The 23,255-nt window shown below is 39.0% G+C and overlaps 1 protein-coding gene across 2 annotated transcripts in view; it reads left to right on the forward strand.

The window, feature by feature from the left end:
• Positions 1–23,255, forward strand: part of LOC122812201 (transforming growth factor beta receptor type 3-like) — a 715,443-nt gene that overhangs the window by 581,208 nt on the left and 110,980 nt on the right. Inside the window, exons 12-13 of one of the 2 annotated variants that reach the window (XM_044084533.1) lie at positions 10,324–10,431; positions 20,779–20,932. In XM_044084533.1, the coding sequence (XP_043940468.1) occupies positions 10,324–10,431; positions 20,779–20,894 (224 nt within the window). In that variant the 3' untranslated portion in view covers positions 20,895–20,932. Of the gene's footprint in view, positions 1–10,323; positions 10,432–20,778; positions 20,934–23,255 lie in introns of those variants that run through there. The other variant, XM_044084534.1, reaches the window with a different exon arrangement.

Below are 23,255 nucleotides of genomic sequence, written 5' to 3' on the forward strand. Positions count from 1 at the left end.
GTTCAGTTATAGTTCCACAGGAGCTATTTATCTTGTTAAGTATCAAACATGTCCTGCATTTTATGTAGTAAAGGCAACAAGGGCTCTTAAAAAACATATATATGGACATGTTTATTATATCAACAAATGGGTTTCTAAAAGAGCTTTTAGTAAGCATGTAATATCCTGTCAGGATTTTAAGATGTCTCAGTTTTTAGTTATTGAAAAGGAAGACTTGGATCCCAGGAGGGACTATAGGAAGAGATACAGGAAGCGTGTGAACTGAAATGGCCACTTAACCTTAGGGCAGATAGTTACCCAGGTTATAATGATGGAAGTTCTATTAATAGTATCCTAGAATTAAATCTGACACATTGCAATGGTCTGATATACACATAATTGCAGCATATGTGATGTATTTTTTATTTTGTGTTGCGATATTTGTTATCATATAAGAAACTGCTGGTAGTTTATATATATATATATATATATATATATATATATATATATATATATATATATAGATTCACTTCATAATCTCGAACTACTGAAACATCGAATTTCAGTATCTCAAGACCATGAAACCGAATCCACAAAACACTGAAACTACAAAACCCGAGCCCAAAACCATGAAATTTGAAAACCCAAACAAACCGCACACACCACACCACACCACACATACACCAAAACACCCACATCAAAATTTGAAACACAAAACTAAACACATACACAGCTCATACACACATAAGCAGGGGGGCAAGCCCCCCTACACCCCCCACACCTCCCTACTTATATAGTCTAACTCCGAGATCGCACATAGAAGAAACAAATGCAAACTCACACATGCACATTCTCCAGTCCCTCACACACACATCAAACATATCAGCACACTGACATACACTCTACCTCCCACTCAAAACCCTTACAAAACACTGACTTAGCTGACATAACACCTAGATCCACACATGGCACCATGCACCATCAACACTAAAACCCAAAAACAAAGTAGTGTAAGTCCATAACCTCGAATTCGAGATATTTGAATTTGCGATTATGAACTTTCGCTATTTTCAACATTCAGCTTTATAGTCTCGAGATACTGAAATTCGACATTTCAGTATTTCGAGATTATAAAGTGTTCCTATATATATATATATATATATATATATATATATATATATATATATATATATATATATGTATTGTATTATTTTGTAATGGAATATTAATTTATATGTTATCTTTATGTGCAATGTAATTAAATGTGATTGGTTAATGGATTTAATAGAATTGACTTTCACTATGTGCAGATTTTGATGAAGCCAATTTTTTTAACAAAAGAGCTTAATCTGCAGTAGAGTTTGTGAGTGGCCATGATCTTGTTGTGGTCTTCAGTGTGATCATTTGTTTTAAATGGTCACAGGTGTGCTACATGTAGGAGTCATGATAACTGCCTGGACCTGCACACATATTGTAGATGATGCCTTCTGCATTACAGACCACCACAGAGTTGATGGAGTGATACTTTTTGCAGTTCACATACCTCCTTCCCAGTTTACCAGGTTGGACCTTCATTTCAAGATGGGTACAGTCTGTACACCCAGTACTTCATGGCAGCATGCTATACTATAGAAATTCTGTACGGTCTTGGCTGTTTCTGCTGAGTTATGTATGAGCTACACATGTTCCCCCACATATTGCAGCACGGCATCATGAAAGTGATGGAGTATTCTCGAGACAGATGCTTGAGATGCCCCGTGCTGTGTCCACAGTAGGTCATTGAAAGGTCCTTGTAGCTAATATGCATAAAGCCACACATACCTTAGTATTCATTGGGATAGATACTCATGACTCCAACAGGACTGCAGATTTGATATTTTCTGACATTTGTTTTAAAATACTTTACACTAGCAGTCATTTTTTCATTGTTTACAATTAATGCCAGTTACTTTATACACACAGACACAAACACACACACACACACACACACACACACACACACACACACACACACACACACACACACACACACACACACACACACATATATGTACACACACATACTTCTAACCTGAAATTAACTTTGCACAATTATATTTTACCTTTCTAATACTACTAACATGTACTTAATTTCTATTCAAAGGAGCTATGCTACCTGACTCTGTCTCATTTCTACTTTGGCTGCAGTTAGAACCTCAGCTGTTATTTTGGTAGCTGCATCTCTCTCATGAAACTGAAGTCATTTGACATAGCAGTCACAGTCTGCTATTGTCTGACACAAAGATGGATAGGAGGTGTAGGACGGATCCTGTCAGAAAAACTAATCTCGTGTTATACAGTGATCCTCAGGCTTTAGACCTTTCTAAGTCATTTGAAGTTTGATTGTTTGGTATTGATACAATATTCTTAACAAGACACTTTCTAAATGTCAAAAAGGACAAAGAAGAATGTGTATGAATTTATGAAGTACTGGCAAAATTAGTGTGCAGTCACTGTGAATGAGAGTAATAGCAGCCAATGACAGCATGAGGTGTATATATATATATATATATATATATATATATATATATATATATATATATATATTTTTTTTTTTTTTATTTATTTTTTATTTTTTTTTTTTTAATCCTAGCAGGCAACCAGATATGCCCAGTAGGTAGATTTGGTGGGCAGAGTACCTGACAATTGTTCCTGATTTCACAGTATAACCCTGAGTTTGTTTCAGGTGTTTAGTTTGTTCATCATAAAATTTATTGTCTTCTGGTAAATTGCAGAGGGCTGCAAATCATCAAATAATGACTGACATTTAAGTTTCTGAATTCATTCCTTCAAAAAATGCATGCTATGCAAACCTGTTATTCAAACAACTTTCTGAGGTAGCTAATAGCAATATTTACAATCTGTCCCTGATTTGGGCTTTTGTTTCCCCAATACATATGTCTTTTTCCTTAGAAGATGAGAGAGCAATGTGTATAAAGAGTTGGACATCTAAGATTTGCTATAGACAGATAAATTAGCTATAACTGCTAGGGCTGACTGTGGATAAAAATAACCAGTTGGTATTGTTTGCACATTATTCTAACTTTGCTGTATTAATGTAGTTTTGTAAAGCAATTTAGAATAATCTATTGTGTGGTTATGGTTTCTGTGTTGAAATTCATTACAAAGCCGTCATTTTTTATCACAATCAGACATTTGAAGTGTACATAAAAGTGGTTATAATTGTTTCGTGAGGATGGGAGCTGTCTGAGGATGAAAGTAACTCACCAGCTTGTTATTTGCTCAAGTCAAACTGTCACTAATCTGTCTTTCTGCAAGACTAGTTTATGTTTGTGTGAAGTAAAATGGGGATAAGATTGGTAAACTGTTTAAATGGCTTAATATTCTAAAAATACTTATAGTCTCTCAACTGTTTACCTTTGCCAGTAATTACATTTTAGTCCTGTGTCTGCTTCTTAGTCTCTAGGACTATTTTCATACATCTATATTTTTTTTACTCATTTCAATGTAATTTTTTTTAAGGAAATTCAGTTTTAAATCTTTAAGTGGCGATCCCATGTAGCCAAAGTCTATTGCAACTTGATAAAGCTTAATGTAAGCCTGCTACTTTATTGTTAATATGTAAGAACTGTATAACATTTTAAAAACTGCATAATAACTGGATATGAACTTGTTAAAGTTTTGCAGCTATGTAAGCTTAGTTCTCTATCATATATGGTGTATTTATTTGCACTGTTTATTACCTCTGAGTCCAGGTTGCAACTGAAATGATTTCCTGAACCAGTTTGTCTACCTGGTTTATAAAATTAAATAAACGCAAGAAATGCTTCTTATAGAAAAAGAAAGACCAAGCAAGCATAATTCAGTTAAATGCTTTATAGGTTCATAGGTTCATAGGTTCATACTAGGCTATCTGCCCTGGGGCAATTATAAGCCTAGCCCGATTCTGTATGGCTTACGCCACCCCTTGATTTGAGTATACTGTGCCCTTTTTAAGGTTTAGTTTACTGTGCCTCTGTCTAATAGTGACACGGGAGTAATCCCTGGGACAAACCTACGATCCCCCATCCATCTATCGAGATTCTTCTTGAAGAGATTCAGTGAGTGCTCTGCCTCACATGAACTGGAATTCTATTCCAGAGCGAAGGGAGCCTCTGGGTTATGAACATGTCCCTCCAGCAAGTTCTATTTATTTCTGTGCTGAGGTTCAAGTCCCACGAGTGTGTGGCTCTAAGGGATTTAGATTTACTGAGGTGGAGCATGTCCATTAATTCTGGATTTGACATAGCTTTGTATGTCAGGCATAGATCGCCTCGAAGTAGGTGGTATGCAACTGAGTAGAGCTGGAGTTTTTTTAACCGAGCAGCATATGGCATCTGTTTGAGACCCTTGATCCTCTTGGTGAGATACTTTTGGGGTCTTTCTAATTGCTGCAGGTGTCGGGTAAGGTATATCCCAAAAGGGGCATTGTATTCTATGACGGGCCTGATGAGGGATGAATAAAGGGGCACGATTACCTCTCTTGATCTAAATGTAAAACCCTTCGTGATGAGGTGGGCTATGTAGAAGGTCTTTCTAACCACTTTGGCAATGTGGTTTTCAAAGGAGAGATTGCTATCAACTTGGGTCCCCAGGTCCCTAATAACTTTCTCTGTACTTAATGGGTTTCTGCCTATGTGGTAATTTGTGGGCACATTCTTTTTGCCAAAGGGTATGACTATACAATTTTTGGCATTTAGCTTTAAACCATGGTGCTGGCACCAGTTATCTGTCTCTGTGAGACCTTTTTGAAGGATGTTTGTGCCAGCTGGAGAGTCGATTATGGCACCCAGTTTGCAGTCGTCTGTGAACCTGGTGAGCCATAGTCCTCCCACATTTGCCTGTACCTCGGAAAAGTATATACCAAACAAGAGTGGTCCCAGGACAGAACCCTGTGGGATGCCACTTGTGACCGGTTTCGAGTCTGACATGGCTCCAGCAACTCTCACTCTGTGGGTTCTGTCTTTGAGCCAGTTTGCGACCCATCTTGTGACATAGGGGTTTATATTTAAGCTGGATAGCTTATCTATGATGCCCGAGTGGGGTATTCTGTCAAATGCCTTTGCAAGGTCCAGATAGGCTGTGTGGACTACCTTCCCTTCATCTATGGCTTTGGTGACCATTTCGAAGAAGTCAACCAGGTTCAAAAGGCAGGACCTGCCCTTGACAAAGCCGAACTGGGTAGGATCTAGTGTCTGTAGGTCCCCAATGTCTTTGTTTATGAGCTCCATGATGATCCTCTCCATAGCCTTGCAGACTAAGCTAGTCAGGCTTATGGGGCGATAGTTTCCAGGGTCCGTAGAGGCTCCACCTTTGTGGAGTGGGACCACTGTTGCTGTACGCCATTCAGTGGGCACATATCCTGTAGTGAGGCTGAGATTGTATAGCTGTTTTATTTGAGGGGTTAGTTCCTCTTGGAGTTCATGTAGGACGCAACCTGGGACGCCATCTGGTCCCATGGAAGCAGTGTTTTTTGCTTTGGAGAGGGCAGCCTTCACCTGAGCATCAGAGATGTTTGAGAGGCAGCCCTCTGCCAGGATAGATACTTGCTCTTTTGGGGGGGGGGGGGAGTTTGCACTGAACCTGTCTGCCAGGATATTGGCAATGTCTGTGGGTTCAGTGTATTTTTTGTTGTTTAGAATCAACTCAGAACAAGTCTGGGAGTTGCATCCCAGGTTCCTAACATAACTGAAAAAAGCCTTATGATTGTCTTTGGTGTCCTGTGCAATTTTTCTCTCAAAGCTGGCCTTGGAGGATTTTATGAGGGATCGTAATTTTTTGCTAGTACTGATCAGAGATGCCTTCCCTATTAGGGATTTTGCTCTATCATGTAGTAGCTTCCTCCTTCTGTTGTACAGTTTATTTACAACAGAAGGAGGAAGCTACTACACTGGACGCCTGCCTTTGGATGACTGGGTCTTGGTTTTCTTTGGGATAGCATGATCCATGCATTCCTGGAGATGTCCGTAGAATGCGTTTATATAGGATTCTGCAGTTTGGGCCGTAGTTTCCACTGGCCCTGGGGCCTTGAAGGATTCCACTTCAGTTTTGAGAAGTGAGAAGTTCACTTTTGAGAAGTTTTTCACTGTGGTTTTCTGGGCTGGGGGTGGGGTCGGGATGTGGACATCCAGTGAAATTAATTTATGGTCTGATCTTACCAATGAGGGATATACTTGTGGTGTGGAGCATAGAGTCCCCATGCTGGTAATGATCAGGTCTAGTATGGTGTCCCCTCTCATGGGAGTGGTGACTAGTTGTTCCATTGCATTTGAGTTTATAATTTCCATGAACCTTTGGGCTAAGGTGCTGGGGCTTGAGTAGTGCTCCCAGTCAATGTTTGGGTAGTTGAAGTCACCCAGTATAATGGTGTTCGGAGAGATCTTCATGTTCTCCAATGTTTTCAGGAAAGCCGAGTGGGATTCCTGACTTTAAGAGGGTGGTCTGTAGGATGCTATAAACTGAAAAGCAGTCTTGCCCACTGTTAGTTGCACATGGATGGTCTCTGATACTTCATGCAATGCCACTAACCTGGAGGTGTGGATATCCTTGATAAATATGGAAACTCCCCCTCCTTTTGTGGTTCAGTCCGGGTATTGGGGCCGAAAAGCATGATATGAGGTATAGCCTGGTAGTGCTGGGGTGCTCTTTGGAGCCTTGAACCAGGTTTCTGTCACTGCACAGATATCGATTTTCTCCATACTGAGGAGAGCTTCGAGTGTGTGCATCTTGAGGTTAAGACTTCTGGAGTTAAGCAGCATTACCCTTAGTTTCTTGTTCCTTGTGCTGTCTATGGGGGTGGGTTTGACTTTTGAGCCTTGCCTAAAAAAGGCACTATGGGGGTGGCAAGAGCCTTTGCCAATATCCGAAAGCCCAGTGGTGACAGGTGCAAGCCGTCCCTAGCGAAGCAACGTGGCTTGGCGAGCATGTCATCCCAGGCTGATAGACACTGGATCCCCTTTGAATGACACCAAAATTTTAGCCAATTGTTAAAATCGATCATTTTGTCTTTGTACTGTGGCATCATTTTAGGTGAGGGTAAGATGCTGCTCAAGGTCAGGGTCATACCAGCCTGGGCTACATGATCAGAGAGCTCCTCTATGTCTCTTTTCATGTAGTCCAGGGAGGTACGTCTCAGGTCATTCACACCAGCATGTACAATGACTGAGTCATATTTGTATTTGCTTTGGAGTGACCTGAGTGCTTGCGTTATGTGGCGGATCCTAGCACCCAACAGGCAGCTCACCGTGACTTTTCTTTATTCAGCCTGGTGAGCGGGACATCAGTGTGTCTGACAATAGTCACCTATTACAAGAGTATCAGGTGTGTTATTCAGCCTTAAGGGCTGTGGCTGCTTGGCACACTGACTTTGTGGGCTATGTGTTGTGCGTGTTTTGTTTTGAGGTAGCGTTTGCTTGGATGTCTGCTTTGGAGGTCTCTGTTGCTTAGGTAGATTTTTATTTAGAGCCTCCGAGTATGTTTTTGTGTATTTATGTGTTTGGTTCGCTGATGTGGTGGGACTATGTGATACTGGAGTTCTGTTGTGTGAGGTTACCTTCTCCTCCTGACTGGTTACACCAGTTTTGAGATGAGACAGCTCAGCCTCCAGTTTGGCTAAATAGTTGCATCTCTCACATATATTTGAACCTGTTTGGAGGAGGAGAGGGTTGTCCGTGTACATGAGACAGTTGTAACATTGCCCCAAAATTCCCAAATTCACCAGCTGGACTGGAGAGGAAACCATTGACTGACCTTTGGACATGCTAGAGTAATATAGGGAAACTGAATTTAAGACAGACCAATAGAGGACAGGGTAATCTTAGAGAGTATAAGAGTAAGTAGTGCTTATGGTTTAATAGTGCTAACTTGTAGGATTACTTAATTGGACCAGTGAAGGGCCTTAGAATGAGAATGTGGTGTTTAAATTGAGAGATAGAGCAGTTCTAAGGGAAAAAGTGAAGAGCAGACTTTGTGGAGACAGGAATAGTTTAAACCCAATTAGGAGGCGCTGCCCACTGTTGCGCTATGCACAAAACCGCGCAAAACCGCGCAACAGAGGGTTTTAAGAGAGGAAGATGAAGGAGTTTGGAATTGACCCAAAATGGCCAATAAAACTACAGTTTCAAGTCAGTAACCACTCCCACAGGGGCAGGCAGGCTGCTCAATGTTTTTCACTGCCACTGATCAACAGAGAGACTTCCCTTTAGCCCAAGCAAAAAATGGCCTCCAAGAAACTTACAAACAGTTCAAGAACAGCAAGCCTGTAACTGAACTTTTTTAACTCTCAGAAAAGTGGGAAAAAAGCAAGATTTTTTTTGTTTTTGTTTTTTTCAGAGATAGCAGAGGTTCACAAGTATCAACAAGTTATAACAGTGCAGTAAATGACCCCACACAAGAGTGCTAGGCCAAAGACTGATAAAATGCAAGTTTTGAGAAAAAAACGATTTTAAAAATAAGTGCAAACAGGAAATTCAGTAAACAGCTCTAGGTTGTGCTCTAAATACAGTTACTAATGCAGAAATCAAGTTTAACAAGCCAGAAAATGCTCAAAATAGGTGGCTATGCAGAAAAACTTAGCAAATAAACAGAGGAAAAATACTTAAAATCTCAAAAGTGGCTCCTTTCTTCTCTCAGCGTTTTCTCCTCTTGGTGGGTGCTTCACCAACAGCCAACAAGCCTGCTTAATTTAACGAAAGAACTTCCTCAGAACAAATACATAAATGATGATTCTCTTTATAGCCTAACAATTAAATCACATGACTAATCAGATGACACAGGCAATAAATATTTTATTACTGCAATCACTACAAATTTATTTTTATCACAATTGAATGTCTGCGTTGTACACAACAAAGTCAATCTAACTGATAACTATAGAGGCCATCTATGGATTCAAGTTAACTTACTAACCCCTGCTGTTGTTTGATATCTGCTAAAAATCAGTCACTGGTTTGGTTTTCTAAGAGTATTGTATTTGAAATTGGTGTAAAACTAGTATTGCTATGTCTTATTCTGGTGTAGGGGAGGAGAGGTTTGTAGTGCATTTAAGAATAACAAGTTGTCCATAATTTCTTTCACTTTCTATCACAGGCATCAGCACTGTACATGATAACTGGGTATCCTCATAGGTCTAGCAGGATGTCTGTAAAAGTAACCAATGATTGGCATTGTGGGACACTAAGCAGAATTGCCATATAACAGCATGTAGCTCTGATTGACTGCTTGGCTGTGGTTTCTTATGAGTCGAGTCTGCATGTCTCCTGAATATGTATAAGTTTATCTGTATGCTCTGGTTTCCTCCAACACCCTAAAAACTTTAGGTAGATGAGATGGAGTTCCTCCAATTTTCATGTAGTTAAGCATGCATTGTGTGTTTGTGTATCTTTTGATACAAGTGGATTGTCAAGGTTACTGTAAGTATATGTGTGAGTTTGTGAAAAATCAGTGCATCTTGAGACAGTCCTGGCTTTTAGGGGGAGCAGCAGTGTGTGTGTGTGTGTGTGTGTGTGTGTGTGTGTGTGTGTGTGTGTGTGTGTGTGTGTGTGTGTGTGTGTGCGTGTGTGTGTGTGTGTGTGTGTGTGTGTGTGTGTGTGTGTGTGTGTGTGTGTGTGCGTGTGTGTGTGTGTGTGTGCGTGCATGTGTGTGTGTGTGTGTCTGCACAGAAAAAAAATAACACTAATTTATTGTCTGTGGACACAAACAGTACTGCCAACGCTTACTTAATTCTGCTGCTCATAAGAATTAGTTTCCTAAATAGTTTCACCTCCGCTAGCAGGACTAACACCAAGAAATCATTTTATAAAACATTTTTACATTTTCATTGGATGTAGACATACATTAACTGGTTCATAGTCTTGTATAGCCATTAATGATTAGGAAACAAACTTTGCAATTCATAAATAGTTAATACATATGTCTGTAAAAGTAACCAATGATTGGCACTGATCTTCATAGTAATCACTGCTGTTTTTGTTTTAAATACAGCTCAAGAAAAGTGGTTTTTATTAGAGGCTGGGCTTCATAGACAGAAACAGCTTTTCTTTTCTTTTTTTACTTAAATGCTTCATTTAATATTTTCTGCCATAACATTTACATTTCTTTGCAGTTTGCTTTCATTGTATCATATTACTTTAATGCTTGTTAAAATGACATTAGTTGTGTATACTTATTTTAAAGAATATGAATGATGATATAAACACAAGAAGACATTTCAGTAATGTTTTTTTTAAATAATCATGCTTACATTTCTTTCCCTAATAATGTAATAGCATAGCACAGTTAAACTAAATCTGTTTTCTTTCTCTACAGATGCTGACCAGGGAATACCTCTTCCTGGAGTCACGGGAATTGCATTTGCTGCATTCTTAATTGGTATAATTTTGACTGGAGCCATGTGGTTTATATATTATCAGACAGGTATGATTACTGCGTTAATTACTTCATTTGTGTTTGTACCATTAGATGTTCATCATTCCCACTGTTGCAGTAGCCTTTAGGCTGTATGGGTTGTTTCCCTGCTTAGGAAACAACAACTGCACATCTTCACAAACCCCCCCCCACACACACACACACACACACACACATACATACCTTTTCTGTCACTGTTGATTGACTAGCTCCAAGGAGGGAAATCAGCAGTCAGAGTAAAGATTTCTTCAGCAATTTCTTGCTGTCTCAAGAAGAATCCCTTGGGCTTCACAAGAGCAACAATCGTCTAAGAGCTTCATTTTTTGGGAACCCCTCCAAACAGAAATTGTTGGTCTTTTATGAAAAATATATTTAATTTAAAGTTTTGACTAAAAGCAATATTTATGCTTTAAGAAACCTAAGTTTCCTGCCAGGCACCTCTATTTTTAGTTACCTGTTCATAGGTTCATAGGTAGGTACTAGGCTATCGGCCCAATGGCCTAAGTAAGCCTAGCCAACAAGATTCCCTGGCTTACACCACCCAAGAAAGTTGTCATATTTAGCTAATTAGGAGCTAATGTTTGCTAAATGTATGCTATGGCTGTGTAAACTTTTAAACTTGTGACTAAAAGATTTAGTTTGGGACAGGCAGGGATGTGCTTTTACAGTGTAATGCTTTTGCTCACTTTGTGACAACCTAACAGCCATGTTTCTTTTACTATCAGTGTTTTAAAAGGATTGCTGTTAGAGAAACTGTGTGCTTCTTGTGCTTTTACTTTGTGATGGGGCTAGGACGAGAACAGTGAGAGTAAGTACGCTGCTTGTGTATACTAGATACTAACTTACCTTTGGAGTGACTTGCTCTATCAGCACTTGCATCTTTTGGCTTCTGTTCCTCAGCTGCAGCATGGATACTTACTCCAGTACTGCTGCTTCCACTCCCACTGTTTCTGGAAAGAAAACAAACACCTACCAAGGAGCCGTTGCCAACTGTGTAGACAGTCTGCACCTCGGCTGATGGGTAATCTGAAGTGGCCATTGCTTGTTCCTCAGACTACTCACTTACCTCTCTGCCTTCCTTTGGTGTAGTCATTTTACCCATCATGAACTGGAGGGTCAATCAGATCATCTTTGGCTGCTCCAGTGTTCAATTTGGGCATCAGAAAACCATCTTCTCTAAGGTTGGGAGACACTCTAGGAGATTTTTCACAGGGTAACCAGGGAAAGAGACCATTAGAATGGGCAGATGTCACTCCATCATGTCAGTCTTCTTCCACAGGGAATCCTATTACAAAAAAAACAAAAGATTATGCATTGTGTATCTTAAGGGTAATTAAACTTAATAAAGATGGTTCATAGGTTCATAGGTAGGTACTAGGCTATCAGCCCAAGGGCCTACGTAAGCCTAGCCAACAAGGTTCCCTGGCTTACGCCACCCAAGAAAGTTATTTACCTGTGCTACTGTCAAGCAGAGACACAGACGTGATCCCTGGGGTGTATTTCCTATTTCCCATCCACTCATCAAGATTTTTCTTGAAGAGTGCTAATAAAGAACTTTGCTTGACATAGATGGGTAGCCTGTTCCAGAGTTTTGAAAAGCAAGCATCACAGGCTATGAATCCTGGTGTCCTGACTCCAGAAGCCATTACAGGTGAGCATCCCCTGTAAAGAAATTCCTTAGGAAACTGGGTCTAATAATTCTGATTATGACAATGATGGTACACCTTCTCTTTCACATTCTCAAGTCCAGATTTCTGACTATAATGAAAATACAATTTCCTTTCCTCATGTGGAGGAACTTTCTTTTAATCAGACCATAGCTGGATGAATGAGGTATTTTTATGGGAACAAACAGAGATGCCCCCTGAACTAAGGATATATGGATATTCCTCATTCCTCACCTGTCCTTCCTACACTGCCAGCCTTGGAGGATGTGTTAAATACCGCCTGTTATCATCCTGATACCCAGTTGTTAGTCCGTAAAATCTACGTCTGTCAGACTAATGCATTTATTTTCTCTCATCTTAGATCAGACTCATCTGTAGTATCTACTGTGCCTACTGCTGTTAATAGATTGGTATTGAATACCAGCCCTTCACCTGGTGCCAAGGAAGTCAAGTTATTACACCATCTAGAAAAGATAATACTTTCTTCTTCTACTTGGTTTTCAGGATTCTCAATTACCAGGCCTACATGTGGAAGTTTATGATTTATTGTATGGATTATCTGAGGGAACTTGCTATTTTTCTTGCTACAGAAGAGAGGTCTTTTTTGAATCAAACTCTTTCTACCTTGTCCCAGGTAACCAAGCATGCTGATTGTAAAGATACTGTATTTAGGACCACTGCTACTGCTACAGTGTTGCGAAGATATGCTTGGGTACTTAACCAAATGTTTGCTGATGAGGTAAAGTCTGAAATCTGAGATTCTGCTTTAGATAAGGACATATTATTTGTCTCAACTGCTACCCAGTTTCTCAAATAATATGAGGAAAGAGGGAAATTGGTTCATGGAGTTTCCAAGATTTTTCATGTCCCCCAGTACACATTTTATAGACCTCCCTGTTTCACAAAAAAAGCCACATAAGCAAAGCCAGACATATTATGACAAACGTTGTGCTAAAAGGAGATGGATGGAGGCAAAAATTGAGAAGAAACAGGTGTCCTTTTAGAAAAAGTGACAGAACAGTGCAGAATAACTATATCTGCATCCCCCTTTTCCTCAGAATAATATCTCATTAAATCTATCTCAAAAACTGGTCCTCAACATCCCCCCCTTGCCAAAGGTACCCTCAGACTCTTGGGTTTTTAAAGTGGAGCATGAGGATTACAGATATCAATGGATACAAAAACCTCCTTTCAGGCAAATTCCTCCCCATTCTCCAAACCAAACAGAATATTTTCCTCAGGTCCTTCACTCTTTACACACCCAAGGAGTCATAGAACCAGTGCCTTTAAATCCAAGAGGCAAAGGCTTCTATTCCATAATGCTTCAGGTACCAAAGAAAGAGGCCCCTTGGAGACCAATACTAGATTTTTCATTTCTAAACCTGTATGTGAAAGTACCAAAATTCAAAATATTGTTTCTATAGAATATGTTGCCCCTTATTCCTCCCATGAGTTACATAGTAACACTACAGTGAAAAGATGCTTATTACCACATTCCCATAGCCATAAGCTTTAGAAAATTAAGGTTCTCTGTTTCTGAGTTACATTAGCAGTAATCAGCTCATTGCAGACTGAATGAAATTAATATATTTTATTATTTAGATGACTTACTCATCTTTGCAGGGTGTGTATCCGGATGTCAAGAGTCATTAATATGGGGTATATCTCTTTTGATAAATGTTGCAAAATCCTCCTTGAATCTATCTTACAGAATTCTGTTTCTCAACTGCTTTCTAGTTATTTCTCTTTACAAGGCATTTTTGACATGAGAAGGTGGAGTTTTATCTTAAATATTTCCTGAGCTTCTCCAATCAGTCTCAGACTTCTGCAGAGAATTTCTTAAGAACCTATAGTTTATGGCATCTGTGATTCTCAAGATTCCTTTAGCCAGACTGCACATGAAAAAGATGCAATGGTTTCTAAAAACACATGGACACTGCGTTTACATCCTCTGTATCATCACATTCCGATTTTGGGCTTTCTAAAAAAGGAACTGTGTTGGTGGAGACAAAGCATTCAGATGAACCCTGGTCTTTTTTTACTATCCTCAAACCCCAAACCAGTCTCTCACCACAGGAGCTTCAGATTTTGCATGGGGAGCAGTTTCCATACAAGGCCTGTGGAGTTATTCAGACAAATCAAAGCTTATCAATATAAAGGAGATGTCTGCGAACCATTGCCTTGAAATCTCTCTCCATCACATATGGCCTCCATGACCTCTTCAAGTGATTACAGACAATATTACAGTCATGTGGTTCATAAACAATCAGGGAGCTTCAAGCTCTTACCCCCTATGCAGACTGGCTGTGATGGCTTGGGAGATAGCTCTTCAACATTCCTTAACCCTCCAATCATACTACATTCTGTTAGAGCAAAACACAGGGGCAGGCAAACTGAGCAGCACCAGGACAAACCCTCATGAATGGAAATTGAATGAGGGGGTATTTCTGGAACTGATCCAGTTAGATCTGATCATCTCCTCTCAAAACGGAAAACTAAACAAATTTTACTCCGGAGGTACTTGCAAGCAAGCCTGAAAAACAGATGCATTTTAATTCCCTTGGAAAGAAATGTTCCTATATGCTTTTCCCCCATTTCCACTGCTATCTGGGGTAATTCTGAAGATTCAGAAGGATCCTCAAAAATCATTGTGGTAACCCCCTTTTGGTCCAGGCAACACTGGTTCTGCCTTCTTATGGAAGTGGACAAGAGTAATTACCACAAGCTTCCTCACAGACTAGATCTACTCATACAAGACAGGGGGAGTTTGATACACCCTGATTCCAATCAACGTCAACCAACAGCCTGGATGATTCATTTCTAATACTTTTAGGCACATATTTCATGACAATGTGCAGCAGGTCCTAAGGGAGACAAGAAAGCCTGCTACTAGAAAATCATATAGCGGTAAGTAGAAGCAATTTTTTTAGTTGATGCCTAACCAATAACCATGCACCCATCAAGGATTGTGTACCACTGGTGCTCAAATATTTGTGTGAAATGCTTTCTTCTTGCCCTCTTATTCCTCTGTTAAGGTTCATCTTACAGCCATATCAGCATGTCTGTCCATGGATCCTCCTCTTTCTTCTCTCTTTGTGATAAGACAGTTTCTGAAAAGAGTTTTACACCTGAGACCTTCTTGTAAACACCTTGCTCCTCCTTGTAATCTCAACTTTATGCTAGACAAGTTGACTGCCACACTTTGAACATGCTCATCAAGATGATGTAAGGTGCTTGAATTCAAAAACTGTACTCATCATTTCTCTGACATCTGCAAGAAGAGTGCCTGAGTTGCAAGCTGTGTTGGAGGGTGAGCCCTATCTAATTTAATGCAGGCATAGGTCTCTTTAAGAACAAATCTTTCATTCATGCCCAAAGTGGTTTCAAATTTTACTTTGAATCAAGCCATCAGTCTCTCAGTTTTTTACCCAGAACCTAAAAAACTAGGGAGAAGGGGTTCTGCATACTGTGGATGTGCATAGGCACCTCAGGTACTATCTTGACAGAACTAAGCCCTTTAGAAAAGCTGATTAGCTATTTATTTCTTATCAAGGGTCAACAGAGTGACATCCTTTGTCTAACCACACAATTTCCAAGTGGTTGTCTATAGCTATTGCTTTTTGTTATTCCCATCATGACAAATACATGCTAGAATGTTGTGCATTCCAGAAGTATTCCAGTGACGGCTATGTGGTTCTCCATGCATACCTTTACAAAACACTACAAACTGGATTCCTTTTCAAAATCCAGAGAAAGCTTTGCTAGGACTCTTAGCACAGTTGTATAAACTGCACTTGCCCATGTCGGTAGATTTTTGAGTTCCTCACTGCTACAGTAGTCATAACCACCCGCCACCCTCCTGCTCATGTGTAGTTGTAGTTGGGACTTAAAGTAGGATTATGTGTGTTCCTAAAGGCTACTGCAGCAATGAGGATGTCAAACATCTAATGTTATGGGTATGTGCAATGCATACAACCATACTTTATCAAACACAGAAATCTGCACAAATACTTATAACAACATAATCCAGGGACATCACACAAACCAGGAAAATCACAAATAAAAAGTGAAGACTTTGGATCTGAAGCCCAAACAATAATTTATTAATCAACGTCAAGCACTTTCATCATTAACACAATAGGACTTCATTAGAACAACAAACCATCATAAAATCACCCATTTATATAATGCAGTTAGTGGCTACCAACCAATCACAAATTAAATAAATAAATAAATAAATGCATCACCATGGTGACAAGTAAAGATGAAGAACATGTTTAATTTGAGAGGTTGCACTCTAACAAAAAACCTCTCCTTCGGGCAACTTTCTAACAGCAAAGTGCAACATAATGGGGGGAACAAAAGTCCAGAAATAGTCAAAGATTTGATTGCTCTTATAAAGGTATAAAGTTTCTTGAAGGAGAGGTTTTCTGTTAGCATGCATTTTCTGAAGGATAAGAAGACCAAGTCTCAGATGTCTGTCTTATTTAATGTCTTTAACCCAAGTGGCTTGCTAAAAAACTAAGTTTTTTATGTGACATTTTATGTGGAAAAAACTAAAACTATAAGGAAAAAATCTTGACATTCTGTGAAGATCTGGACAGTTGAGAGGTTATGAGAATCTGTCAAGATTTATGGAGGAACTGCACAGAAATATAAGTAAAATCAAGTACATTTCTTTTTCTTTAGTTTTGCAAAACATACCTGCTTTTTCTTGTATTTTGCCCTGCCCTCCATAGTATATTCCAATAGAAAAGCCCAGCTACTAATGGTACTGTATCAGCTGGACTTTTTTCTATTTGTATATGCTCGATTTACAATGGACACACTAGTTGAGCTGTCCAATCAGCATGCATGTTTTGAATAACAATGACCCGTCATTGTATAATTATTAGGAATCAGTATGTACAACTTGGTTACCTATTACAACCGCAAAACTGCAATTGCGCGAATATGGAAACGTTGACACATATTGAGCGAACCACGAAAACACCAAACGTCCTGAAGTGCAATATTCAAAATGTCAAATCATCATAGTTGGCCCTTCTCTGGTATAGCTCCTTAAGGTAAGTGTGCAATAGTTACAGACCTTAGGGTTATGGTGCGGGTTAAGGTAAGTGCATACATAGTAATATATGTGAGCTTTAGTTTAGGGTTAGAAGTAAGGTTTTGTTAAGTGTATGTATGTGGATTATTTATTTTGTTTGGGTAGGTAGTACGCAGCAGATGGTGGGGTTGGCCAACTATGCCGATTCGACATTTTGAATTTCAAGGTTCAGGCCGTTCGGTGTTTTCGTGGTTCGCTAAATATGTGTTGACGTTTCCATACTCGCATATGTGAGGTTTTGCGGTTATGATATAGACCCGTACAACTTGTACTCACCACAGTATGAAGATGAGTTATTTGTTGCCTGAAACCAGTCAGTGATTTTGCAATGTATATTATCTTTCTTTCCTCCTATGACTTTTAGAAATTTTCTCCCTATAACTTTTGGAGGTTTTTTTTGTCAGACATCAATTGAAAATCGCCTCTGCCTAGTCTGAGCCTCCTGGTTAAAAAAAATGCAAATAAATAAATAAGTAAAATAAATAACAGCATACTACATGACAGTTCATGGCAGAATACTTATGGGAATGTAGCCAGGGAATGGGTTCCAATTAAATGAATACTATATGCTATTAAATGCAGTAAATCACAAAACAAGAAAAGACATAGAGTCATAATAGCAGTGTGCATATGGTAAGGCAATATACCAAAGAAGGGACAATCAGGACATTCTTTGAATGGTATAACCAGAAGGCAGAGGTTCATACTCATAATGTTTCATTCACTTATGAGGCTCCACTGAGAACATTGCAGATAGCCCTAAAAAAAAAAAAATCAATTTAAAGAGTCATGCAGTTTCAACATCTATTTCCAGAATGGCTGAAAGGTGGGATAAGACAGGATAAAGACTATCATTGTATCTAAAAGGCATAAAGTCATCAAATGAGGGATGCCCCTTTAAAGTTAAGAAAAATAAATAGTTAACTGGTTTATAATTAAATGTGTGAGCGTGTGTGTGTGTGTGTGTGTGTGTGTGTGTGTGTGTGTGTGTGTGTGTGTGTGTGTGTGTGTCTGTGTGTCTGTGTGTTTCAGTGTTTTTGTGTGAGGATAGGAGCAGTGTTTTTGCTGCTTCTTCACTGAATGGGTAGTGAATACCCAGAATGGATTCCAAGTAGGAGACTGAATCAAAATCAGTATGAAGGATTTAGCCCCAATTGTTGGCTGAAAGGAGGCGAGGTGGTCTACTGAAATCTACTTATTACAGACATACAAAAGAGTTGTAAACTGCTGAGATCTTTGAGTGCATCAAATGTTCCCTTTCTACTATTAAACAGAAAATGCTATGTAGTACTAGGTGAATTTATAATTAATAATTGAATTTTGCTTTATTGATAAACAATTATTTGACTCTTAAGTATTTAAAACCTTAAGATGTCACAACTACAAACAGTGATGCTTTTTAGGCTGTAAAACACAACAATTTTTTTTTGCTGAGGAACCACTCTCCCTTCTCCCCTGATGTGAAGGGTCCTCAGCCAGAGCTAGTTAGAGTATTAGGTGACTTAGGCAGTTACCTAGGGCCACACTGGCTTTGGGGACCCACTAGCTGGGGGGAACTGGCCAGGGGGGGCTGACACAAAACTTACATTTCTTCTTTAAGGACACATGCAGATGGCATCCTTAGTAGTGTCTGAGCATGTGTCTTTAGTATGATGCATGCACGTTTAAACACTGGAGCAGAGCACGTAGGGATTTTTTATGGAGAATGATGAGCATTTGCTGTTTCAGATGAAACACATATTGAATGGGTTAGTGAACATGGAGAAAGGTGTGTGTGTGTGTGTGTGTGTGTGTGTGTGTGTGTGTGTGTGTGTGTGTGTGTGTGTGTGTGTGTGTGTGTGTGTGTGTGTGTATAAAATGCCCCACTTAGGGTTGGCAATTTGGTAACTTATTCAGGCTCAAACCCTGTACCATGGCTACAGGAGCCGAGAGTCTGAAACCTCTACACCAACTACCAAACTGTCATCAGTAGGTCTATTTCAGGCAGTGTTGAGTTTCACTAGATTTTCAAAGAATGTTGAGTTCCTGTAGATTTTTAAAGAATGTTGAGTTTCTGTGCATTTTTAGGGAATATTGAGTTTCTGTGTATTTTGAATTTCTGTGCATTTTCAAAGAATGTTAAGTTTCAAGGGAAGAAAAGTCTACTGTTGCTCATGCTAAGCCTTTTATCAATGTGTAACTGTTAGGCAATGACCATCATCAGTGTTTGTGCTATAAATTTTGAAAGCAGTGCTAGTAGCACACTTACCTGTAGTGCAGAATACTGTGGGTTCTACTCCCATACCGTGTAGATGGAGTGCTGATATTGTAGTGCCCTTTAAAGGGTAATGGGGGGTACTGCACTTCTGACTGTCTCCTCCTTTAGATAAGATTCCTAGTAGGTATGAACCTGTCCCCAGTTTGACAGCCATTCCCTTTTGCAATATTAACATTATCCGAGGTCTTAGGTAATAGATGCCTTTTCATTTCAGAGAGGGAAAACACTTGGTTCCTATAAGCATAATCAAGGAGGGTCCAATATACGACAGCAACGTACAATTACAGATGAGATATTGTGCGGTTGCATACCTTGTGGGCATTGCACACACTGTATTAGGGGAAATAAAACCAAACAGTTCAGCAGTAAAAATACTTCCTTGGTTTATGACATTAAGTTTTTGGCCAGTTGTGGGTCAGAATGGGTCATATATTTGGCAACGTGTACATGCTTTGCTTTTTATGTTGACCAAACCTCCAAACCCTTGCAGTTACAGATTGGGGAACATCTGAGTGATATCAGGAATAAGAGACAATCAAATGCACTATTCAAACATACGCTTAAACATGGAAATGCTTCTTACAGATTTACTGTCATTGACAAAATATTTGGTGACAAGATAAATAAATCTGGGTGGCATACTATCCTTAATGCTAAGGAAAGGAAGTGGATTATTAAATTAGGTGGGCTTTTTCAGCCTGGATTAAATGTCCATTTGTAATCAACCAATAACCAACTTTGTGTAATTAATGAATTTGTATAAATTATGTGAATGTAACAAGTCTGTGTTTAACACTGAGGAAGGCTATTTCAACAAAAACCGGTCTGGTTGAAGTTTTTGTGGGGGCTACAGGGTTTATTCCCTACCCTTTGTGTTATTTATGCTTCATTAAAGAAGTTATATTAACCACCTTTAGTGCTGGCCTTATTTTTGACTTTACTCAAGGTTTATGGGCCTGTGCACTTGCCGTACTTGCGAGGGTGATTTTGCTTTGATACATTAGCCCTCGTGCAGAAGGACAAGAGGGCAGTTCTATATGGAGAGATCAGCTAGTTAATATTGTTAGAAGGCAAGATCAAGGAAAGATAAATGTGTGTGTGTGTGTGTGTGTGTGTGCGTTCGTGCGTGCATGCGTGCGTGCGTGTGTGTGTGTGTGTGTGTGTGTGTGTGTGTGTGTGTGTGTGTGTGTGTGTGTGTGAGTGTGTGTGTGTGTAGCTGTGCTACACTGGCTTAACACTTAAATGAATGCAGTATAAAGTGACAATAGTACAGCTAACACATTGTAGATGGGAATCATTACATTTGTTTTTTTACAAATTTCCAGATGCAGCTAAAATGGTGCGACATGTCCCTGTGCAGTCAGTTGGATCAGAAAGCAGAGAAATGGCAGTAAGCAGCTCCCCATTAACTCCAATGGAGTATGCAACAACCATGATCTAGTGTTCTGTGATTCATGCATGCTCAGTCATTGTTACCAGGTGAGGCTTCCAGGGCATAGATGTATTTACAGTTTTACAATGAAATGGCAAAATCCTGCAACTGCATTGATTAGAGCTATCACATGACTGTAATAAATCTAATAATAGCCAACAAACTGAGTTATTTTGTTTTACTATTTCTTCATTGCAGACTACATGACCTCTCATTCAACAAAATACTGTTCCTCAGTTTTGATATAGTCCTATTCCAAGGGTGATGAGAGAAACAATGTAAAGGGACAGATTATGTATTTGTTTATGTATGTATGTATGTATGTATTTATTCACACTTTGTTGACAGGAGTAGTCCCACTAGGCCAGAGACCCTTTTTTGTGCCTGTCTCTTCTATTGACAGTATGTGCTTTGCATGTGGATTACATATTGATATTGGTATAGTGTGCTGTTAACCACTGATATCATTACGTGAAATCTTTGTTCCCATTTTATACATGCCATTGTCTTACTAATCTATTCCAGGCTGCAGTATATTATTGCAATCACTAAGATGGCATTCCTGGTTGTATTATTGTATCACTGGAATGTTTTTTTAGCCTTGTTTTAAAAACTATTTAAGATTCAGCATGCTTCCTAAGACCATTATCATTGTTTGCCTTTATGGCAGCATAAAGATGTTCATACATCCAACAATGCAGCTTCTTTTTAAATTTCCTTAAATAAATACAAGAGTGAGTCCCATAACATGCAATATAAACGTATTATCTTAGAGTTATAGTCATCACGGTTGCTGAAATATTTTCTTTTAGTATTTGGATGCTTAAATGGACAGAAAAGCTGAAATTAGAGGAAAGAATACATGAGCAATGTAAAGGAAAGTTCTGATAAAAGGTACAGAGTGGTAAAGAAGAAGAAAACAAGGAATGCATTTTATACGAAAGAAACAAGTAAACAGAACTTGGCACATGAAAACATATACTAGTAGGCTACAAAAAGTGCAGCATGAGTATTAAAGGAGGATGCATGGGTTAAAGCTAGTACAGTCATATACGGTTCTTACATAGCCATCTGTTTACTTCCTTCTTTTACATACCTTCACAGGAATGGGCACTACTCTTAATAAAGGGCATAATAAAAGCTCAGGATATTACGTTTGTCTTTATTAGTCCTGTTGCTCCTAGTACTACTGGAACTGTGTGGACGTTTCTCCCACGGTGCTGTCATTTCTGCTTGCAAATCTTTGTCCTTTGGATGAGATGCTAAACCAAGGCCCCATCATCCTGAGTTGATGGTATTTCTGGTGGATGTAAAAACAATTCCACTGCCCTAGCAAAAGAGTAGGGGTCCCTTATATACAACCATGAATATTCACACAGTATAAATTATATACTGACTACATATTTACAAAAACATTCAAATAAATAATAATTTTATATCATAAGTTATCTATACATGGCCCCCACACCTTCTGTCATTGTTATAATCTGAATTTATTTTATTATTATTTATTTTACATTTGTTAACCGGGATGGTCCGACTGGATACATGTCCTTTTTCAGCGGAGGCCCAGGGAGAAAAGCTCCAACAGAGTTACAGTGATAATTAGGTACAGTAAATGAGCTGAAAGAACTTAACAAAAACATAGGCTATTTACATACAAGTACAAGACTGCCATTACTATTTCTGAGATTACTACAAATGTAACATTAATAACATATTAGCAAGGACGGTAGGCAGTATAATGACATAGAGTTAGACAGGATACATATTTCTTTATCACAGTATACAAAGTACTTATCATCTTAGCTAGTTGTTTATGTTTTAGTTAATGGCACAGAGCTAGTCTGGGTTTGAGCAAGGACATAGCCAGTGTGACTTGAAGTGGAGTTTTAGACTATTTTTGAATTGACTTAGAGAAGTTGCAAGCGTGATGTTATTTGGGAGAGAGTTCCATATTTTACCAGTGGTGTTGGCAAATAGCGCGTCACCACCTAGGTTGAGAGATTTAGTTGTTTGGACAAGGAGTCTGTTTGCTGAGCGAAGGCAGCTTAGATTGGAGTAGGGAGTCATTAAGTTTTTTAGTGCTGGGGTATTCTCAGGTTGTTTAAGGATTTTGAAGGCCTCTATGAGTTGGGACTGGTGAAGAAGGTGTGGGAATTCTATCCATCCAAGCTTTTTTATTTAATTTTCAGACAATACCCATTTTTCATTAAGCAACATTTCATTCATTCATTTCTGCCAAATCTTCCACATCATTTTAATTATTTATTAACATTTTCAACATAATCATCAGTCATTTGTTCATAATAACCATGCAAGAGAGCTCATATTTTTTTATATAATTTTCATACCATCATAAACATTCTA

The sequence above is a fragment of the Protopterus annectens genome, chromosome 9.part0 (genome assembly GCF_019279795.1).
Source record: "Protopterus annectens isolate FY-2018-M chromosome 9.part0, PAN1.0, whole genome shotgun sequence".
Lineage (NCBI taxonomy): Eukaryota > Metazoa > Chordata > Ceratodontiformes > Protopteridae > Protopterus > Protopterus annectens.